This window comes from Paroedura picta, chromosome 3 (assembly GCF_049243985.1).
Source record: "Paroedura picta isolate Pp20150507F chromosome 3, Ppicta_v3.0, whole genome shotgun sequence".
Taxonomy (NCBI): Eukaryota; Metazoa; Chordata; class Lepidosauria; order Squamata; family Gekkonidae; genus Paroedura; species Paroedura picta.
Genome location: NC_135371.1, coordinates 65,262,099 through 65,276,520, shown reverse-complemented (window position 1 = coordinate 65,276,520; position 14,422 = coordinate 65,262,099). Strand labels below are relative to the sequence as shown.

General features: G+C 45.6%; 1 protein-coding gene across 4 annotated transcripts in view; it reads right to left on the bottom strand.

The window, feature by feature from the left end:
* IP6K1 (inositol hexakisphosphate kinase 1) overlaps positions 1-10,648 on the bottom strand; it is a 29,284-nt gene extending 18,636 nt beyond the window's left edge. For 3 of the 4 annotated variants that reach the window (XM_077326116.1, XM_077326119.1, XM_077326118.1), the window contains exon 1: positions 10,493-10,633. Coding sequence is in view for 1 of the 4 variants with exons in the window: in XM_077326120.1 (XP_077182235.1) it covers positions 10,493-10,637 (145 nt within the window). In the remaining 3 variants the exon portion in view is untranslated. Of the gene's footprint in view, positions 1-10,492 lie in introns of all 4 variants that reach the window. The other variant, XM_077326120.1, reaches the window with a different exon arrangement.
* Positions 10,649-14,422: the final 3,774 nt, after the last annotated feature.

The following is a 14,422-nucleotide window of genomic DNA, read 5'->3' as shown; positions in this document are numbered from 1 at the left end:
TGCCTGAATCACAGCTGCACCTTCCAAAAGTTTTCCAGAGTGTGAAAGCAGACACTAATTAGAATATACGCAGCTTTCTGCAGCCCCATCCCATTTAAGCAACACACCACCAGCTTAAAGTTGATAACTCTGTAATTTTCAACTGCAGGCTGGGTACCTCTATCTATGCATGCTATCCCCAACTACTGCAGAAACTGTTTAGGAGTATTTATGAATCACAGGAGATCATATTCTACTTTAGTGGATCATAAGGTCATCAATAAATAATTGGTTACTGCTGTCAAAGCCCATACCTCTTCCCTGCCAGACTTAATTGAAGATAGACCACAGACAACAAGCACAAACAGAGGAAGTAGATTTCTACACAGTAAATTGTCATCACAAAAATCTACAGGTTGTTTAATTTATATCCTATCTTTCTATTAGTATGCTCAACACAGCTAACAAAACTGCATGAACAAAAATGAATTAAGTTGACCACCGGAGTTTTCTCAATTTCTGAAAGCAAGAACCAATTTCACACCATGTTCCTACAGTTTATGGTGGCCAAACTGTGGCTCTCACCATGTCCATGAACTGAAATGAAAAAAAAGCCCCTGCTAGCATGCTGGAGAGCCACAGTTTGACCACCCCTGGCGTATGCATCATAATGTATTATTATAATTATTACTAGTTTCAAAGCCCGTTCATAAGAACGGGCTTTGAGAGGGGGGAAGCCATCGTCACCTCCCTCCTGCCCCCACAACAGTGCGACTTCTCAGCCTGGTGGGAACCCGCCGCAGCCCGGCAAGCACACCCAGCGCCTGTGCTTGCTGGCCCGTGGGGAAGCAGTCTCCCCCCCCCCCCGCCGGCAGCCTCTTACCTGGGGACCTGGAGCGTGGAGACTCACAGACGTGCTGGCTGTAGCAGCCAGGTACGTCTGTGAGGCGAGGGGTGAGGGAGGGCGGGAGCTGTAGGGGCAAGGCCAATCAGGGTACAGCTAGCTGCACCCTGGTTGGCTCTATTTCCAACTCAGACAGCCAGACCATTCCACCCCCAAGGCTGTTTCATAAATATATAGAGCAGCCATGGATAAGGACAACCATGGATAAGGATAAAATGGAAAAACTGCAGAAACTCATCTTCACAGACACATTGTACAGCCTACAATGTAAGCCACTGTACTACAGCTGGTCTCTCCTCCAGCCTTATCTCTTGTATCTGCTTCCCCTTATTTGTCCATTCTGAAAATTCTGAGCTTGCAGAAGGGCCTCAAATTAATGTTTTTGATGGGCACTATATTGTTATCCATATTGTATTAGGCCCCTTCAGGGATCTCAAGCAAAAAAAAAAAAAAGGAATTGATTTAATTAAAGCAGGAATTAACCTCCTATGTTTTACTTGTTACATAAAAGAACATTGGAAAGTTAGGTCCATTCCACACAGTGTTACTGTAGCCGAAGTATTGCCATTGTGTAACTCTATATATTTCTCGTTATTCACGATGTCGTACACAATCAGCAACACTCCTACAACATTCCTGCAAAAATCGCTTCGTTGTAGCACTAAAAAAAACGTTAGACTCTTGAGAACAACCTGCAACACATCCGGAAAAGACATGTGCGTTCATCCACCTGGTGTCATCCATGGCGACACTGGGGCTTTCACAATTTGTTGCTGGGCCCACCCATCACGCCGGCCACACACTCTACTTGATTTTTGGCACCAGGGTAAAGGTGGATCTGGATACAGCTTTCTCTGTGCCGTGGTCAGACTACTATGCCCTAGTGGTACCACCCCCTACCCAGTTGGGCGGCGGGCGTATTTTTGCCCACCCGCGGAGACTCATGGACCAATTGGTTTCCAGAATGCTCTGCGGGACCTGATGCCTCCTGGCGACTCATTAGCAACCCTAGTGGAGGACTGGCAGTCCCGTCTAACGGCCGCTATAGATGAGATCGCCCCTAAACGTCTTCTCTGCCCTCGAGTCAAACAGGCCCCCTGGTATACGGCGGCGCTCCGGGAGAAGAAGAGGGAATTGAGATGACTAGAGCGAGTGTGGCGGAAGACCCACAATGAGGCTACAAGAACATCTCATCGCACGCTTATGAGAGCATATGAGATGGCGGTGAAAGTGGCAAAATGAGAGTTTTTTGCCACGGAAATCGTGTCCGCTAGCTCTCGCCCGGCTCAAGTATTTAGGGTAGTTAGATCTCTTACCGCCCTTGAGGGGCACCAAAATACTAGCCAATTGGATCTCGGCTGTGAGGCCTTAGCGAGCTATTTTGCGGATAAGGTCTTGTTGCTCCGCCGTGCCCTTCCAGCCACAATTAATACAGTAAAGGAACTGGAGGCCTGTTGGCCGCCTTTGGCAGTGAGGTCTGATGGCTTCAGGCGGCTCTCTTCGTCCGAAGTGGACAAGTTGCTGGGGTCGGTCAGGGCGACCACTTGCCCCCTGGACTCATGTCCCTCTTGGCTCCTCAAAGGAGGTGGCCAGGGGATAGGAGGCCAACTCAGAGACATTATCAACCGCTCCCTGAGTTTCGGGGAGTTCCCTGAGAGGCTGAAGGAGGCAGTGGTTCGTCTTCTCCTGAAAAAACCAATGCTGGACCCACGGGACCCTGCCAACTACCGCCCAGTATCGCACCTAGCGTTCCTGGGTAAGGTGGTGGAAAGGGCCGCAGCGGACCAGCTCCTGGCCTTCTTGGAAGAAACTTTGGTACTCGATCCATATCAGTCTGGCTTCCGTCCTGGCCATAGGGTGGAGACGGTACTGGTCGCCCTGCTGGATGAACTCCGTCGCCAGCTGGATAGAGGTGGGTCGGCCGTGCTGGTCCTATTGGACCTGTCAGTGGCCTTTGACATTGTGGAACATGAGATCTTGGTCCACCGTCTTGCCGGCACGGGGATAGGGAGCACAGCCTTGCGCTGAATACGCTCCTTCCTCCAAGACCGGACCCAGAGGGTTGCGGTGGGGGAAGAGTTCTTGCATCCTTATAGACTCCCTTGCAGGGTCCCCCAGAGCGCGGTTCTCTCCCCCACCTTTTTCAACATCTTTATGCACCCTCTGGCCCAGCTGGTGCGGCGCTTCGGGCTGGGTTGCCATCAGTACGCTGATGACACTCAGCTCTATCTCCTAATGGACGGCCACCCGAACTCCCGCCCAGAACCATTTGCCAGATGTTTGGAAGCAGTGACAGAATGGTTCGAGCAGAGTCTTCTGAAACTCAACCCCTCTAAGACGGAGGTCCTGTGGCTAGGAAGAAGGGGGCAGGAACAGGAAGCGCGTTTACCCACCTTGGCAGCAACTTACCATCGCGCCCCAAGCCAGGAATTTGGGGGTAACCATCGACCCTGGCTATGGAGGCGCAGGTCAAGAGAGCAGCGGGCCAGGCATTCTTCCACCTTTGCCACCTTGTGGTTACAGGATGAAAGTGCCAATGAAACTGATGGGTAACAGGTTCAGGACAAAGGACACATTTCTTTATTCAAACAATAATTAAATAGTGGGATTTGCTTCCAGTAGATGTAGTGATGTCCATAAACACAGATGGTTTTAAAAGGGGTTAGACAGATTCATGGAGGATTAGTCTATCAGCGGCTAGTAGCTGTGATGTAGTGGATAGGAGTGAGGACTTCTAATCTGGCGAGCCGGATTTGATTCCGCACTTCTTCACATGCAACCAGCTGGGTGACCTTGAGCTTGCCACAGCACTGATAAAGCTGTTCTGACCAAGCAGTAATATCAGGGCTCTCTCAGCCTCACCCACCTCACAGGGTGTCTGTTGGGGGGAGAGGAAAGGGAAGGCGAATGTAAGCCGCTTTGAGACTTCAGGTAGTGCAGTGGTTCTCAGTTTGTGGGTCTGGACCCCTTGGGGGGTTGTTTGACCCTTTAACAGGGGTCCCAGCAGGGCAAGCAGCTTGGCTGGGGGGGCACCATCCACACAACAGCCTTGTGGGGAAGATTGAGATAGAGCATTCGTCTGTCTACAGGAACGGAAAAAAGCGAGAATAGCATGGTGGGACAAGAGGCAGAACTGAACTGAGAAACCTCAGGGGAAAAAATCAATTTATATACAATCATGAACAATATATCTTCATGCCATTGGTCAGTTTTGGTTTAATTTCTAAAAAAGAACACTTCCATAATTTTATGGTTGGGGGTCACCACAACATGAAGAACTGTATTAAAGGGTCATGGCATTAGGCAGGTTGAGAACCACTTGGGTCGAGAAAAGCAGCGTATAAGAACGAACTCTTATTCTTCTGGTGACTAAAGAGAACTTTCATATTGAGAGGCAGCAAATCTCAGAATACCACCAACATCAGAGGAATACCAACATAATTGGCCTTTATGCTCCGTTTAATGGCCCTCCAGGACTGGCTTTTGCGTGATATACCACTAACCTGATTCAGTAGGGCTCTTATCTCAAAATTTTCCCAAGATTTGCCAATCTACTCTGAAAGCAAAAACAGCAATAGATGCACACATTCACACTCAGGTGGTCACAAGGATCTTCAGCTATATTTAGTTCGGTTTTAGTTGGGTTTCTCAGACAATTCTTGCATCTAGGCCCAAACACATATTTATTGGTGTAGTGGTTAGGAGTGTGGACTTCTAACCTGGCAAGCTGAGTTCAATTCTGCTCTCCCCCACATGCAGCCAGCTGTGTGACCGTGGGCTCACCACAGCACTGATAAAACTGTTCTGACCGAGCAGTGATATCAGGGCTCTCTCAGCCTCACAGGGTGTCTGTTATGGGGAGAGGAAAGGGCAGGAGACTGTAAGCTGCTTTGAGCCTCCTTTGGGTAGAGAACCAACTCTCTTCTTCTTCTTCCTCTTCTTCACTAAAAAACATATTTTTTATGGAGCTTCGCGGCTCCTGATTCGCCCCTCCGAGTTTTTATCACGGACGGCGCCCGCCCCATTCTCCTCCCAACTTGCCCTTAGGGCTTTATTACTACCGCTCCGCAGGAGCGGTTACAGATGACTCATTCACATTATGAGTTCTTCATGCAGTTGCCGGCATATACTCATTCAGCAACAGAAACATGTGATTCCATATTTCATTATCACTGATCTCCTGCTACTCAGGAGCTGTTGCATTCACAGCAGCTATAAAGATTGCAGAAAGATACTTTCTGTTACCATCACTTTTAAAAGGAGTCAAAAGTGTTGGTTGCAAGAGATCAGCAATCAAGTAAGCTTTGCTTTCTTCTCACTAATTCATGAAAATAAGACTCTTCAACTGAAATGTCCTTTCTTCTATTTGCCAAAGAAAATATGGTTTCATCACAACTCACTAAGCTATATTTGTCCCAATGAAAGAAATGTGCAACGTTATAAACCCTTAATAGGGACCAAATCAGTGTGCACAGGATGACAAGTAAAGCTGCACAGGGCAAAGTCAAGGATAGGTCCCTCAATGGCTACTGAAAACCATTCATGCACTGGAGGTTTCATGCTGTGCTGCAGGCTGGAGTTTTAGTTGTGGCACGTTGCCCCACCTCTTCCTGTATCCATATGGGGGAGCATTTGGCCTGGTGCACCTTATCCGCCCCCTATTTGTGCTTCTGCACAGGAGCTGGGGCAAGTGAAGTTCCCAGTGCATAAACGGTCGAAGACAGCGACAATGAATATCAATAAGGGGAGATTACAGCCTCTGTGCCATGCTTGGAGACTTTCTAGGGATCCCCGATTGGCCACTGTATGAAAGACACCACTGGGCTAGAGACAGCATCAGTCTCATCCTGCACAACTACTCCTATAATCTGTTATGAAGTTGCACAAATTTGATCCTAAAAGCACTCCCTCAGAAATCGACTCCATTCCAATAATCAATGAGATAGCATTCTACAAGTCCCACGGCAAAGTGCACTACTATTAGATTTCATTTAAGAATATTACAATTTATGAAGTAATTCCGCTTGCTACGGTGACTGCTTAGTACTATTGAGACACCTATCAATAAACAAAAATTGTGAATATAGAAGGAACTGGAAAAACAGCTACTGCATTATTTTTCTTTTACACTGACAGTGGCTCTATATGACAAGAGCTATTATTCAGGTACCTTCTGCAACTTCATTCAGCCACTGTACACAACCGTACATAGTTTGGGACAAACTACAATTAGTTGTGAAGGCTGGCAAATAAACTGGTCTTGCACACAAAACAGGATTAAGCTATTTGTAAGCAACAAGAGCCTCTTGTGGTGCAGAATGGTAAGGCAGCAGACATGCTGTCTGAAAGCTCTGCCCATGAGGCAGAGTGTGAAATAGAACTGAAGCTCTGCTGGTCTTAAAACTCCAATTTGTGGGGAAGAAGCAAATTTCAATTGCCCCAGGAACCCACATTTGAATGTCACCGCTAATTGGTAATTTGACTCTCATTCTGAGCAGAAGGGGAGAAAGCATGACAACAAACTAAGTTTCTGACATCTGAATATATAAAGTCTGCAGATAGACTTCCTATATGAGGCAACCCACAACTTATCAGGAGGAAAAAGCCAATGAGAAGCAAACTTGCCTAAAATAGTTTATGAGGAAGGATTAAAAAAGAAAGGTTGGTTTTCTAAGACTTCTTTGCATAGCAGCCATCTTGACATATGTTTCCCCCTGAAGCTTATGTGTTTACACTGAGCCAGTTACAGCCAGATACACAAACACACACACACACAACTGAACTCTTGCTTGCTGCAAAGCTGCACTCAGCCCAAGGGAAGTAATGTGATTTGTAACATTTATCTAACTTGGAGAATGCCTTCCCATTTGTGAAAGTTTGGGGCATATTTAATTATTTTATTATTTTCACCTGAGCACAGGTGGGAGGAAGAAATACACAAGATTAGGATTCAGGTCTCTCACGGGTTTTACAAACTCATTTTTCTTTTGACTATTGTTTAAGCTGCTTTGAGCCATGAGGAAAGGCAGGGTATAAATGTTTTAATAAGTTAAATAAATAAACACACCCGGAGAGTCCACCCAAGTATGCAAAAAAACTCTTTCTTATCCATAGGTTGGCCCCATTTCAAGTATAAAGTTCTGTATCAAATATACACTTTTGGCTCCAGCCCCCTTCAGCCAGATTGCCACTGAAACTACTCCTGCAACATTTTTAGCATGACTTACAATACCTTCACTTGTGCAGATACTTTTTTAAAAATTCAACATACTAATCCCCAATATTTAAGTTGTTGGTATAAAAATCAAATCAAATAAATTTCCCCATAAATCTGAGGGATCTCCCAGGTTCGTAGAGACATCTCCCCTTTCTATACCAGGCCCTATTTGTATATGGATATATAAAATATCAATTTCTTATCCCTTTTACGCAGCCTCCCCCATTAACTGATGTTCAACTGTCCATAGCATGTTGTGTTTCCTACAAGTCTGGTCTTCATCAGAAGATTTTCTTCTCCCTCCTATAATAAACAAAGTAGGATGTTTCTACATACATGGATGTAGAACCCTTGAGGGTGGTCCTGTTTCACTGTCCTACTGAGATGCAGGGTTGTGCGTGGCAGTGTCCGAATCGGCGTTCCAGGTAATGCATGTTTACCATCAGCAACTATATATAACAGAACCATGCATTTGAGAAAAGGACAAGCTCCTGTTACCATTTCCAAGCCACATCATTGTATTGCCAACTCCTTTTCCTTCAAAAGGCATAGCAACAGAACTTGGGTCTAGTGCATATAACCTACTGGCAAAATAACCATAATAAACTACCTTCCATAAGCATTATTAATGATAGCAGTATCAGAAGAAACATAGATCTGAGCCTTCATTTCTTTTTTAGAAAACCAGATTAAGATTCCGGATATTTAACCCAAGGTTTATTTCAGGTACAGTCACTGTAATGTGCTCCCCCACCCAATCTCATATTGGCAAGAAGCCAAGAATATTCCATATATCTTTATTTCAAAAACACTGAACGCATAAGCAGAAAGTGCTCTTATGGTGATCACATTGTATAAAAACATAAAAATGATGCAAAGTATGCAGTAACACCCATGTTTTGCCAAAGAATCATATCAATCATCAATCACTTGCTATAATATCCAACAGAAAACAGGCATTGCTGCTGTAAGTTCTTTCCACAGAAATGTGAACCTCAAAGAAATTGCAGACTTCTGTGAACATAATTCAATTTTTACATAAGCATTTTAGTTACATAATGCACCAGAGTGGTTTAGTGCCAAAGTAATGGCAGAGATGCACTGAAAGGAAAAGTAGGCAAAAACTGTTTGCTCTAAGATGCACAAGCTCCACATTACTTACTGAGTACACAAATATATATGAGGCTTTAAATCTGCATCATTATAATAATCCTCATTACATTTCCACAATGGAAGCAATTCTCCAAGGCCAGATCCTGCTTCATCCCTTACTGGATGTCTGACATAAAATATTCTGTAAAAGGACACAGTAATGAACCTACTCTAGAAGGCCTATTCCAGGGCTGCTACAGCTTCTTACTTTGCCTGAAGATATCCCATCACTTTTCAAGAACATTTAGTAGCTATAAGTAATTCCAGACTATTTAGGTGAAACTAAGAAAGCCATAAAATACAAAGACATACCCTGAACATGCACAAGCAATCTCATGACTGTCTAAGGACCAAATCCTCAAGTAAGGCTACTTTCTCTGAACAGAGAGGCTACAGCAGACCTCCAAAGGAAAGAGTTCCAAGGCTAAGAACACTTAGTGAGAACATAATACATTTCATTTTCATCATTGATACAGAGAAGACCATAACAGCTTCTTCATCTAAACCAGCCTTTTTCAACCTTTTGACAGTGGAGGAGGCCCTGAAACAATTTTTCAGGCTTCAACAAGTCCTGGAAGTGATGTCAGCTCCCTGCCACGCCCCCCAGAAGTACCAATCACTGGAAGCAACATTACCACCCACGTTAACAGGAAGACTGAGTGGGAGAGAGACAGAAGATGGTTTAAGGCAGAAGTAGGCAAGCAGGTGCATCAATCACGAGAGGACTCATGCTTGGGAGGGGGAGCAACTCAAGTGGCCATTTCCCTAGCTTGTGAAAGTCCCTTACAGCAGGATGGGAAAGTCTGTGGGCCACCTCCAGAGTTTCCATGGACCTCCCTACCCCCCAATTGGGAATCCCTGATCTAAACACACAGAGAATATGATGGGATTATGGATATGGATGTGGTTAATCACACTATCAATCCTCCATTGCCTCAATCCTTTGAGAAATAGAATGCAAAAACACCACTTAGAAATGACAATAAGGGTAGGAACCTGCATGCACAAAGAAAATGAAATGCCAATGATGATTTAATGGTTCTTAAATTTTAGCCCCACACTTCACGTTCAGATACCCATTTACTGGTCTTCTGATCTGTGTCACAAAAGAATTATTAATTTATAGCCCACTTCCTCACAAAATCTTGGAAAGTTTCTCAGTAGATTAAGCAACCAATACAAAGTATTTCAGGTAAATACATCAACATGAAGGCCATGGAAATGGTGGGATGATGATGATGATTATTATTATTGCTGAAGCTCCAGAGAATCATCAGGGCAACCCCCAGGCAGAGTGCGTTAGAGCCATTTGATTACAAAGGCTAATTTAAACCTAACAATGCTTTAAAACTGCAGTTTATTAGACGTCCTGATTAAAAGGCAAGACTCTCATTAGTTCAATTCCAGCACTACTAAACTCAATAAAAGCTGCCCTATATAAACCGCACGTCATCTAATTTGCCAAACCTTCATCCTCCTGACAGCCTAAATAGTTTTTCTGCTAATCCCACAATTCTCTGAATTTAGGTCAGCAGGTTCAGTTAGGAATGGAGCGCTGAGCCTTCTCTTGAAAACCAAAAGCGTTTCCCAATGGGGCCTTCCTTACCACTGTTACCACTGGCCCTTGATCAGAACAGGGGGGAGAAATGGCCGAACGCTCCAGCCAAAGCCACGCTTATCCGTTTCTCGCGCACAACACACTCTCGCTCCCCTGCCATTAAGTCAGGTGCCCTTAAAGGCCACCCCCCCTGCCTTGGCCTAATGATGTCACCGCCCAGCGTTCACCAGGAGCCACACACACACACACACACACACACACACACACAAGCAGCAGCTGGCAGACAGCCGCAATTCGAAGGGCGGGAAACGGGCTGCAGAACATGCCAGGCGACAGCTCAGAAGCTCGCTGAGGAGGACTTTTCAGGATGCTCAGCAGGACCCCCCCCCCCTTCCAATTTGCTGCTGAAGCTCCCCGAGGATAAGACACCTGCCTCGGAAACCTTTCCTTTTCCCTAGGAGGACTTCCAGCTCCGCCCACCACAGCCACCAGGCAGCTTCCCCTCACCCGGACCCCCCCCCCCCAGGGGGGCTCTTTCTCCCAAAAACTCGTTCACTCCCCGCCTCCTGCCCCCCACATCTCGGTTCGCAGGTCCCCTTCCACACACAAGGCCCAAAGAGAGGAGCCGGCTCGGCCCCGACCCCGCACCGCACCCCCTTCCTTTCCCTTCCTTTGAACTCACCAAGGTAAATTTCCCCCAGCCCAGCCGGGGGGCGCTGCTGTTGTGGGTCCCCCCAGGCCGGCTCCAACACTTCCCTCACCCGCTCCCTACGGTTCGAATCAACAACAAGATGGCGGCGCCGGGAAGGTGGGTATTCCGCCGTCATAGCAACCGTGTCGTCCAAGTCCCACCTCCTAAGGACTCGAACCAATAGCGTGACGAGGCATTTCCAGAGCTGTATTATTCCTGATTTTGATTGGGCTTTGTTACTGTCATTTTTCCATATCTTCCACGCCTCTCCAATAGGAACCACGCCTTCAGTTTTCCGACGCACGCTGCGCAAACGTGACGTGACCAATCTCTTGTGTTGGGGCGATTGTCTATAGGCTGACAAATCATCGCTCGTCAAACCAATCATAGCAGCCTTTAACTGTTAATCTCTACCCCCACCTTGAGGCCGCCTTTTGGGATCTGACCTACTGTTGTGGAAAGTGGTTCCTAGATTACCTTTTATTTAGCGTGACTTCTGACCCTTTTTACTGGCTCATTCCTGCCTTATCTTCCTAAAACAAACTCCAGCTACTGTGAAGAGCTAGTTCTTATCCAGGCTATGATTAAGGCTTTGTCATCTGACTTTGCCACAAAGATTGTGCTAACTTTGCCAATTGCGCTTATTTTGGATCTGTACCACTATAAGTCTCCTCGTCAGAAAGATAATCCAGAACCTTTATTTTTACAAAATTATTTTTATTTTATCTGCTTGTGGCCTCTCTGTTAAAAAGCTTTAATCCTAGATAAGGACCTGGCGATACTACATGAACATTACACTATATTATGGAATAGTATCCAACAGGACCTTCGAAGGTGGTCTAAAATGAAATTCTCTTGGTCTGCATGTATAGCCACTGTTAAAATGAACACTTCACCTAAGATCAGTTTTTTATTCTAAGTAATGCCACTGAGAATTAAAGATGGAGTTTTATATAAATGGCAAACTGATGTTAATAAATTTATTTGGAACAATAGAAGACCAAGAATTGCCTTTAAAAATTTACAAGAAAAACCTTGATGCATTGATCAATGGCTGGAGTATAATCAACTTTTACCAAGATATGAAACAGAATTTCCAAAATAAGCTGATATGAGACCATCGCTATCAGACTTTGAAAATATCTTGTTTCAAGGGAAACTATACCTTCAGGGTCAAATGTATAAACTTTTGTTAAAATATGAAACAAAGTGAACAGATTAAAAATTGTATGATTAAAACTTAGAACGTAATATTACATTTGATGAGTGAGAATGGATGTAGGGTAAAACCGTCAAACTCACAAAATTTATTTATTTGTTTGTTTATATACCGCCCTCCCCGGAGGCTCAGAGTGGTTTACAGCAGTGGTCCCCAACCTTTTTATCACCGGGGACCATTCAACGCTTGACAATTTTACTGGGGATCGCTAGTTTACAGGAAACAGGAAAAAGATACAGATAACATATGGTAACAACATGTGATAACAGCAATAACATTATAACAACAATAACCTTAACATGATAACAATAACATTAGAGAATGATGGAACTGTAAAAGAGCCTCAGCTCAACTCTTACTGGGACCCAGTGGGTTAGGTAGATTGGTAGCAATCGTAGGAGAAGGAGGGGTTGGGACCATTTGGAAGTGATGGTTTGGGTCGACCTCAGCCTGGCGGAGGAGCTCTCCTTTGAAGGCCCTGTGGAACTGTTTAGGTTCCATCAGGGCCCTGATCTCCTCTGGGAGCTCGTTCCACTAGGTGGGGGCCAGAATGGAGAAAGCTCTGGTCCTGATTGAGGTCAAGTGGGCTTCCTAGGGGCCAGGGACCACCAGGAGGATGGAGGTAGTAGAGCATAAGGTTCTTTGAGGGGTGTAGGCAGAGAGGCGATCCCTCAGGTATACTGGGCCCAGACCGCATATGACCTTAAAAGTGATAACCAAAGCCTTAAGTCTGATCCAGAATTCAACCAGGAGCCAATGCAGCTGCTGAAGGATGGGCTGGATGTGGGACCTCCAAGGTGTTGCTGGCAGCTGCATACTGGACCAATTGCAGTTTCCAGATCAAGGATAAGGGCAGGCCAGCATAGAGCGAGTTACAGAAGTTCAGCCTAGAGTGACCGTCGCGTGGATCACTGTGGCTAGGTGTTCCGGGGCCAAGTAGGGTGCTAGTAGTTTGGCTTGGGGAAGGTGGTAAAATAATGAATATATTCATAAAAGAAAGAAAAGTGTCCTATTTTTGTAGTTTTCCTTGTTTCATTATTCTGTAGGACTTCTGTCAAAATGGAATCCAGGTAATATCCGTTTTCAGTGAGATTCTTTCATCAGTGACAAGTCCTTATATATATTAATAGTATAATACTGGCCACAGGCTCATGACAGAAGTCCTACAGAATAAAGAAACAAGGAAAACTACAAAAATAGGACACTTTTCTTTCTTTTATGAATATATTTATTATATTGCCAGTGGATAGGTTTGTTACCCTCTGTTTGGTTTATTAGACCATCCTTCTTATACTCTTGTATGAAGGTGGTAAAATGCCAGCCATGTTACCGTCATGATCTGAGCCTCCATTGAGAGGGAGGCATCAAGTATCACTCCCAGGTTCCTGGCGGAGTGGGCCAATGTTAGCTGCACTCCATCCAGACTGGGTAGGCGTACTTCCTCGCTTGGGCCTTTCCTTCCCAGCCACAGGACCTCCGTCTTGGAAGGGTTGAGCTTTAGATGACTCTGCTTGAGCCACCCCGTCACCACTTCCGGGCAGCTGGCTTATGTTTCTGGGGGAGAGTCAGGGCGGCCATCCATCAGGAGGAAGAGCTGGGTGTCATCAGCATATTCATGACCACCCAGCCCAAACCTCCACACCAATTGGGCAAGAGGGCACATAAAGATGTTAAATAGAGTTGGAGAGAGAATTGCCTCCTGGGGGACTCCACAAGCCAGTTGGTGGCGGCTTGATGAGCTCTCTCCTAATGCTACCCTCTGTCCGCGATTCCAGAGAAAGGAGATCAGCCACAGGAGGGAAGTCACAAGATGTCATAGTCTCATTGTATACAGCACTGGTCAGACCGCACCTGGAGTACTGTGTGCAGTTCTGGAGGCCTCACTTCAAGAAGGACGTAGATAAAATTGAAAGGGTACAGAGGAGAGCGACAAGGATGATCTGGGGCCAAGGGACCAAGCCCTATGAAGATAGGTTGAGGGACTTGGGAATGTTCAGCCTGAAGAAAAGGAGGTTGAGAGGGGACATGATAGCCCTCTTTAAGTATTTGAAAGGTTGTCACTTGGAGGAGGGCAGGATGCTGTTTCTGTTGGCTGCAGAGGAGAGGACACGCAGTAATGGGTTTAAACTTCAAGTACAACGATATAGGCTAGATATCAGGAAAAATTGTTTCGCAGTGAGAGTAATTCAGCAGTGGAATAGGCTGGCCTAAGGAGGTGCTGAACTCCCCCTCACTGGCAGTCTTCAAGCAAAGGTTGGATACACACTTTTCTTGGATGCTTTAGGATGCTTAGGGCTGATCCTGTGTTGAGCAGGGGGTTGGACTAGATGGCCTGTATGGCCCCTTCCAACTCTATGATTCTATGATTCTATGATTCTAAGTATGCTGACAGTTGGTCCATGACCACTTTTTCAATCATTTTACATGCGAGAAAAGCTACATGCGAGATGGGGGCAATAGTTGGATGGCTGTCGTGGATCCAGAGAAGATTTTTTGAGTAGGGGGTGAACCACTGCCTCTTTTAGTCCCTCTGGGAATTCTCCGGTAGAGAGGAAAAGGTTGATTATCTCCCGGAGTGAAATTTATTCAGCCAGTGCCAATCATTGTGACCACAGATGCGAGCCTCAGAGGTTGGGGAGCGCACTGCAGAAACCAGATGGCCCAGGGAAAGTGGACATAAACAGAGTCCACCTACAGCATAA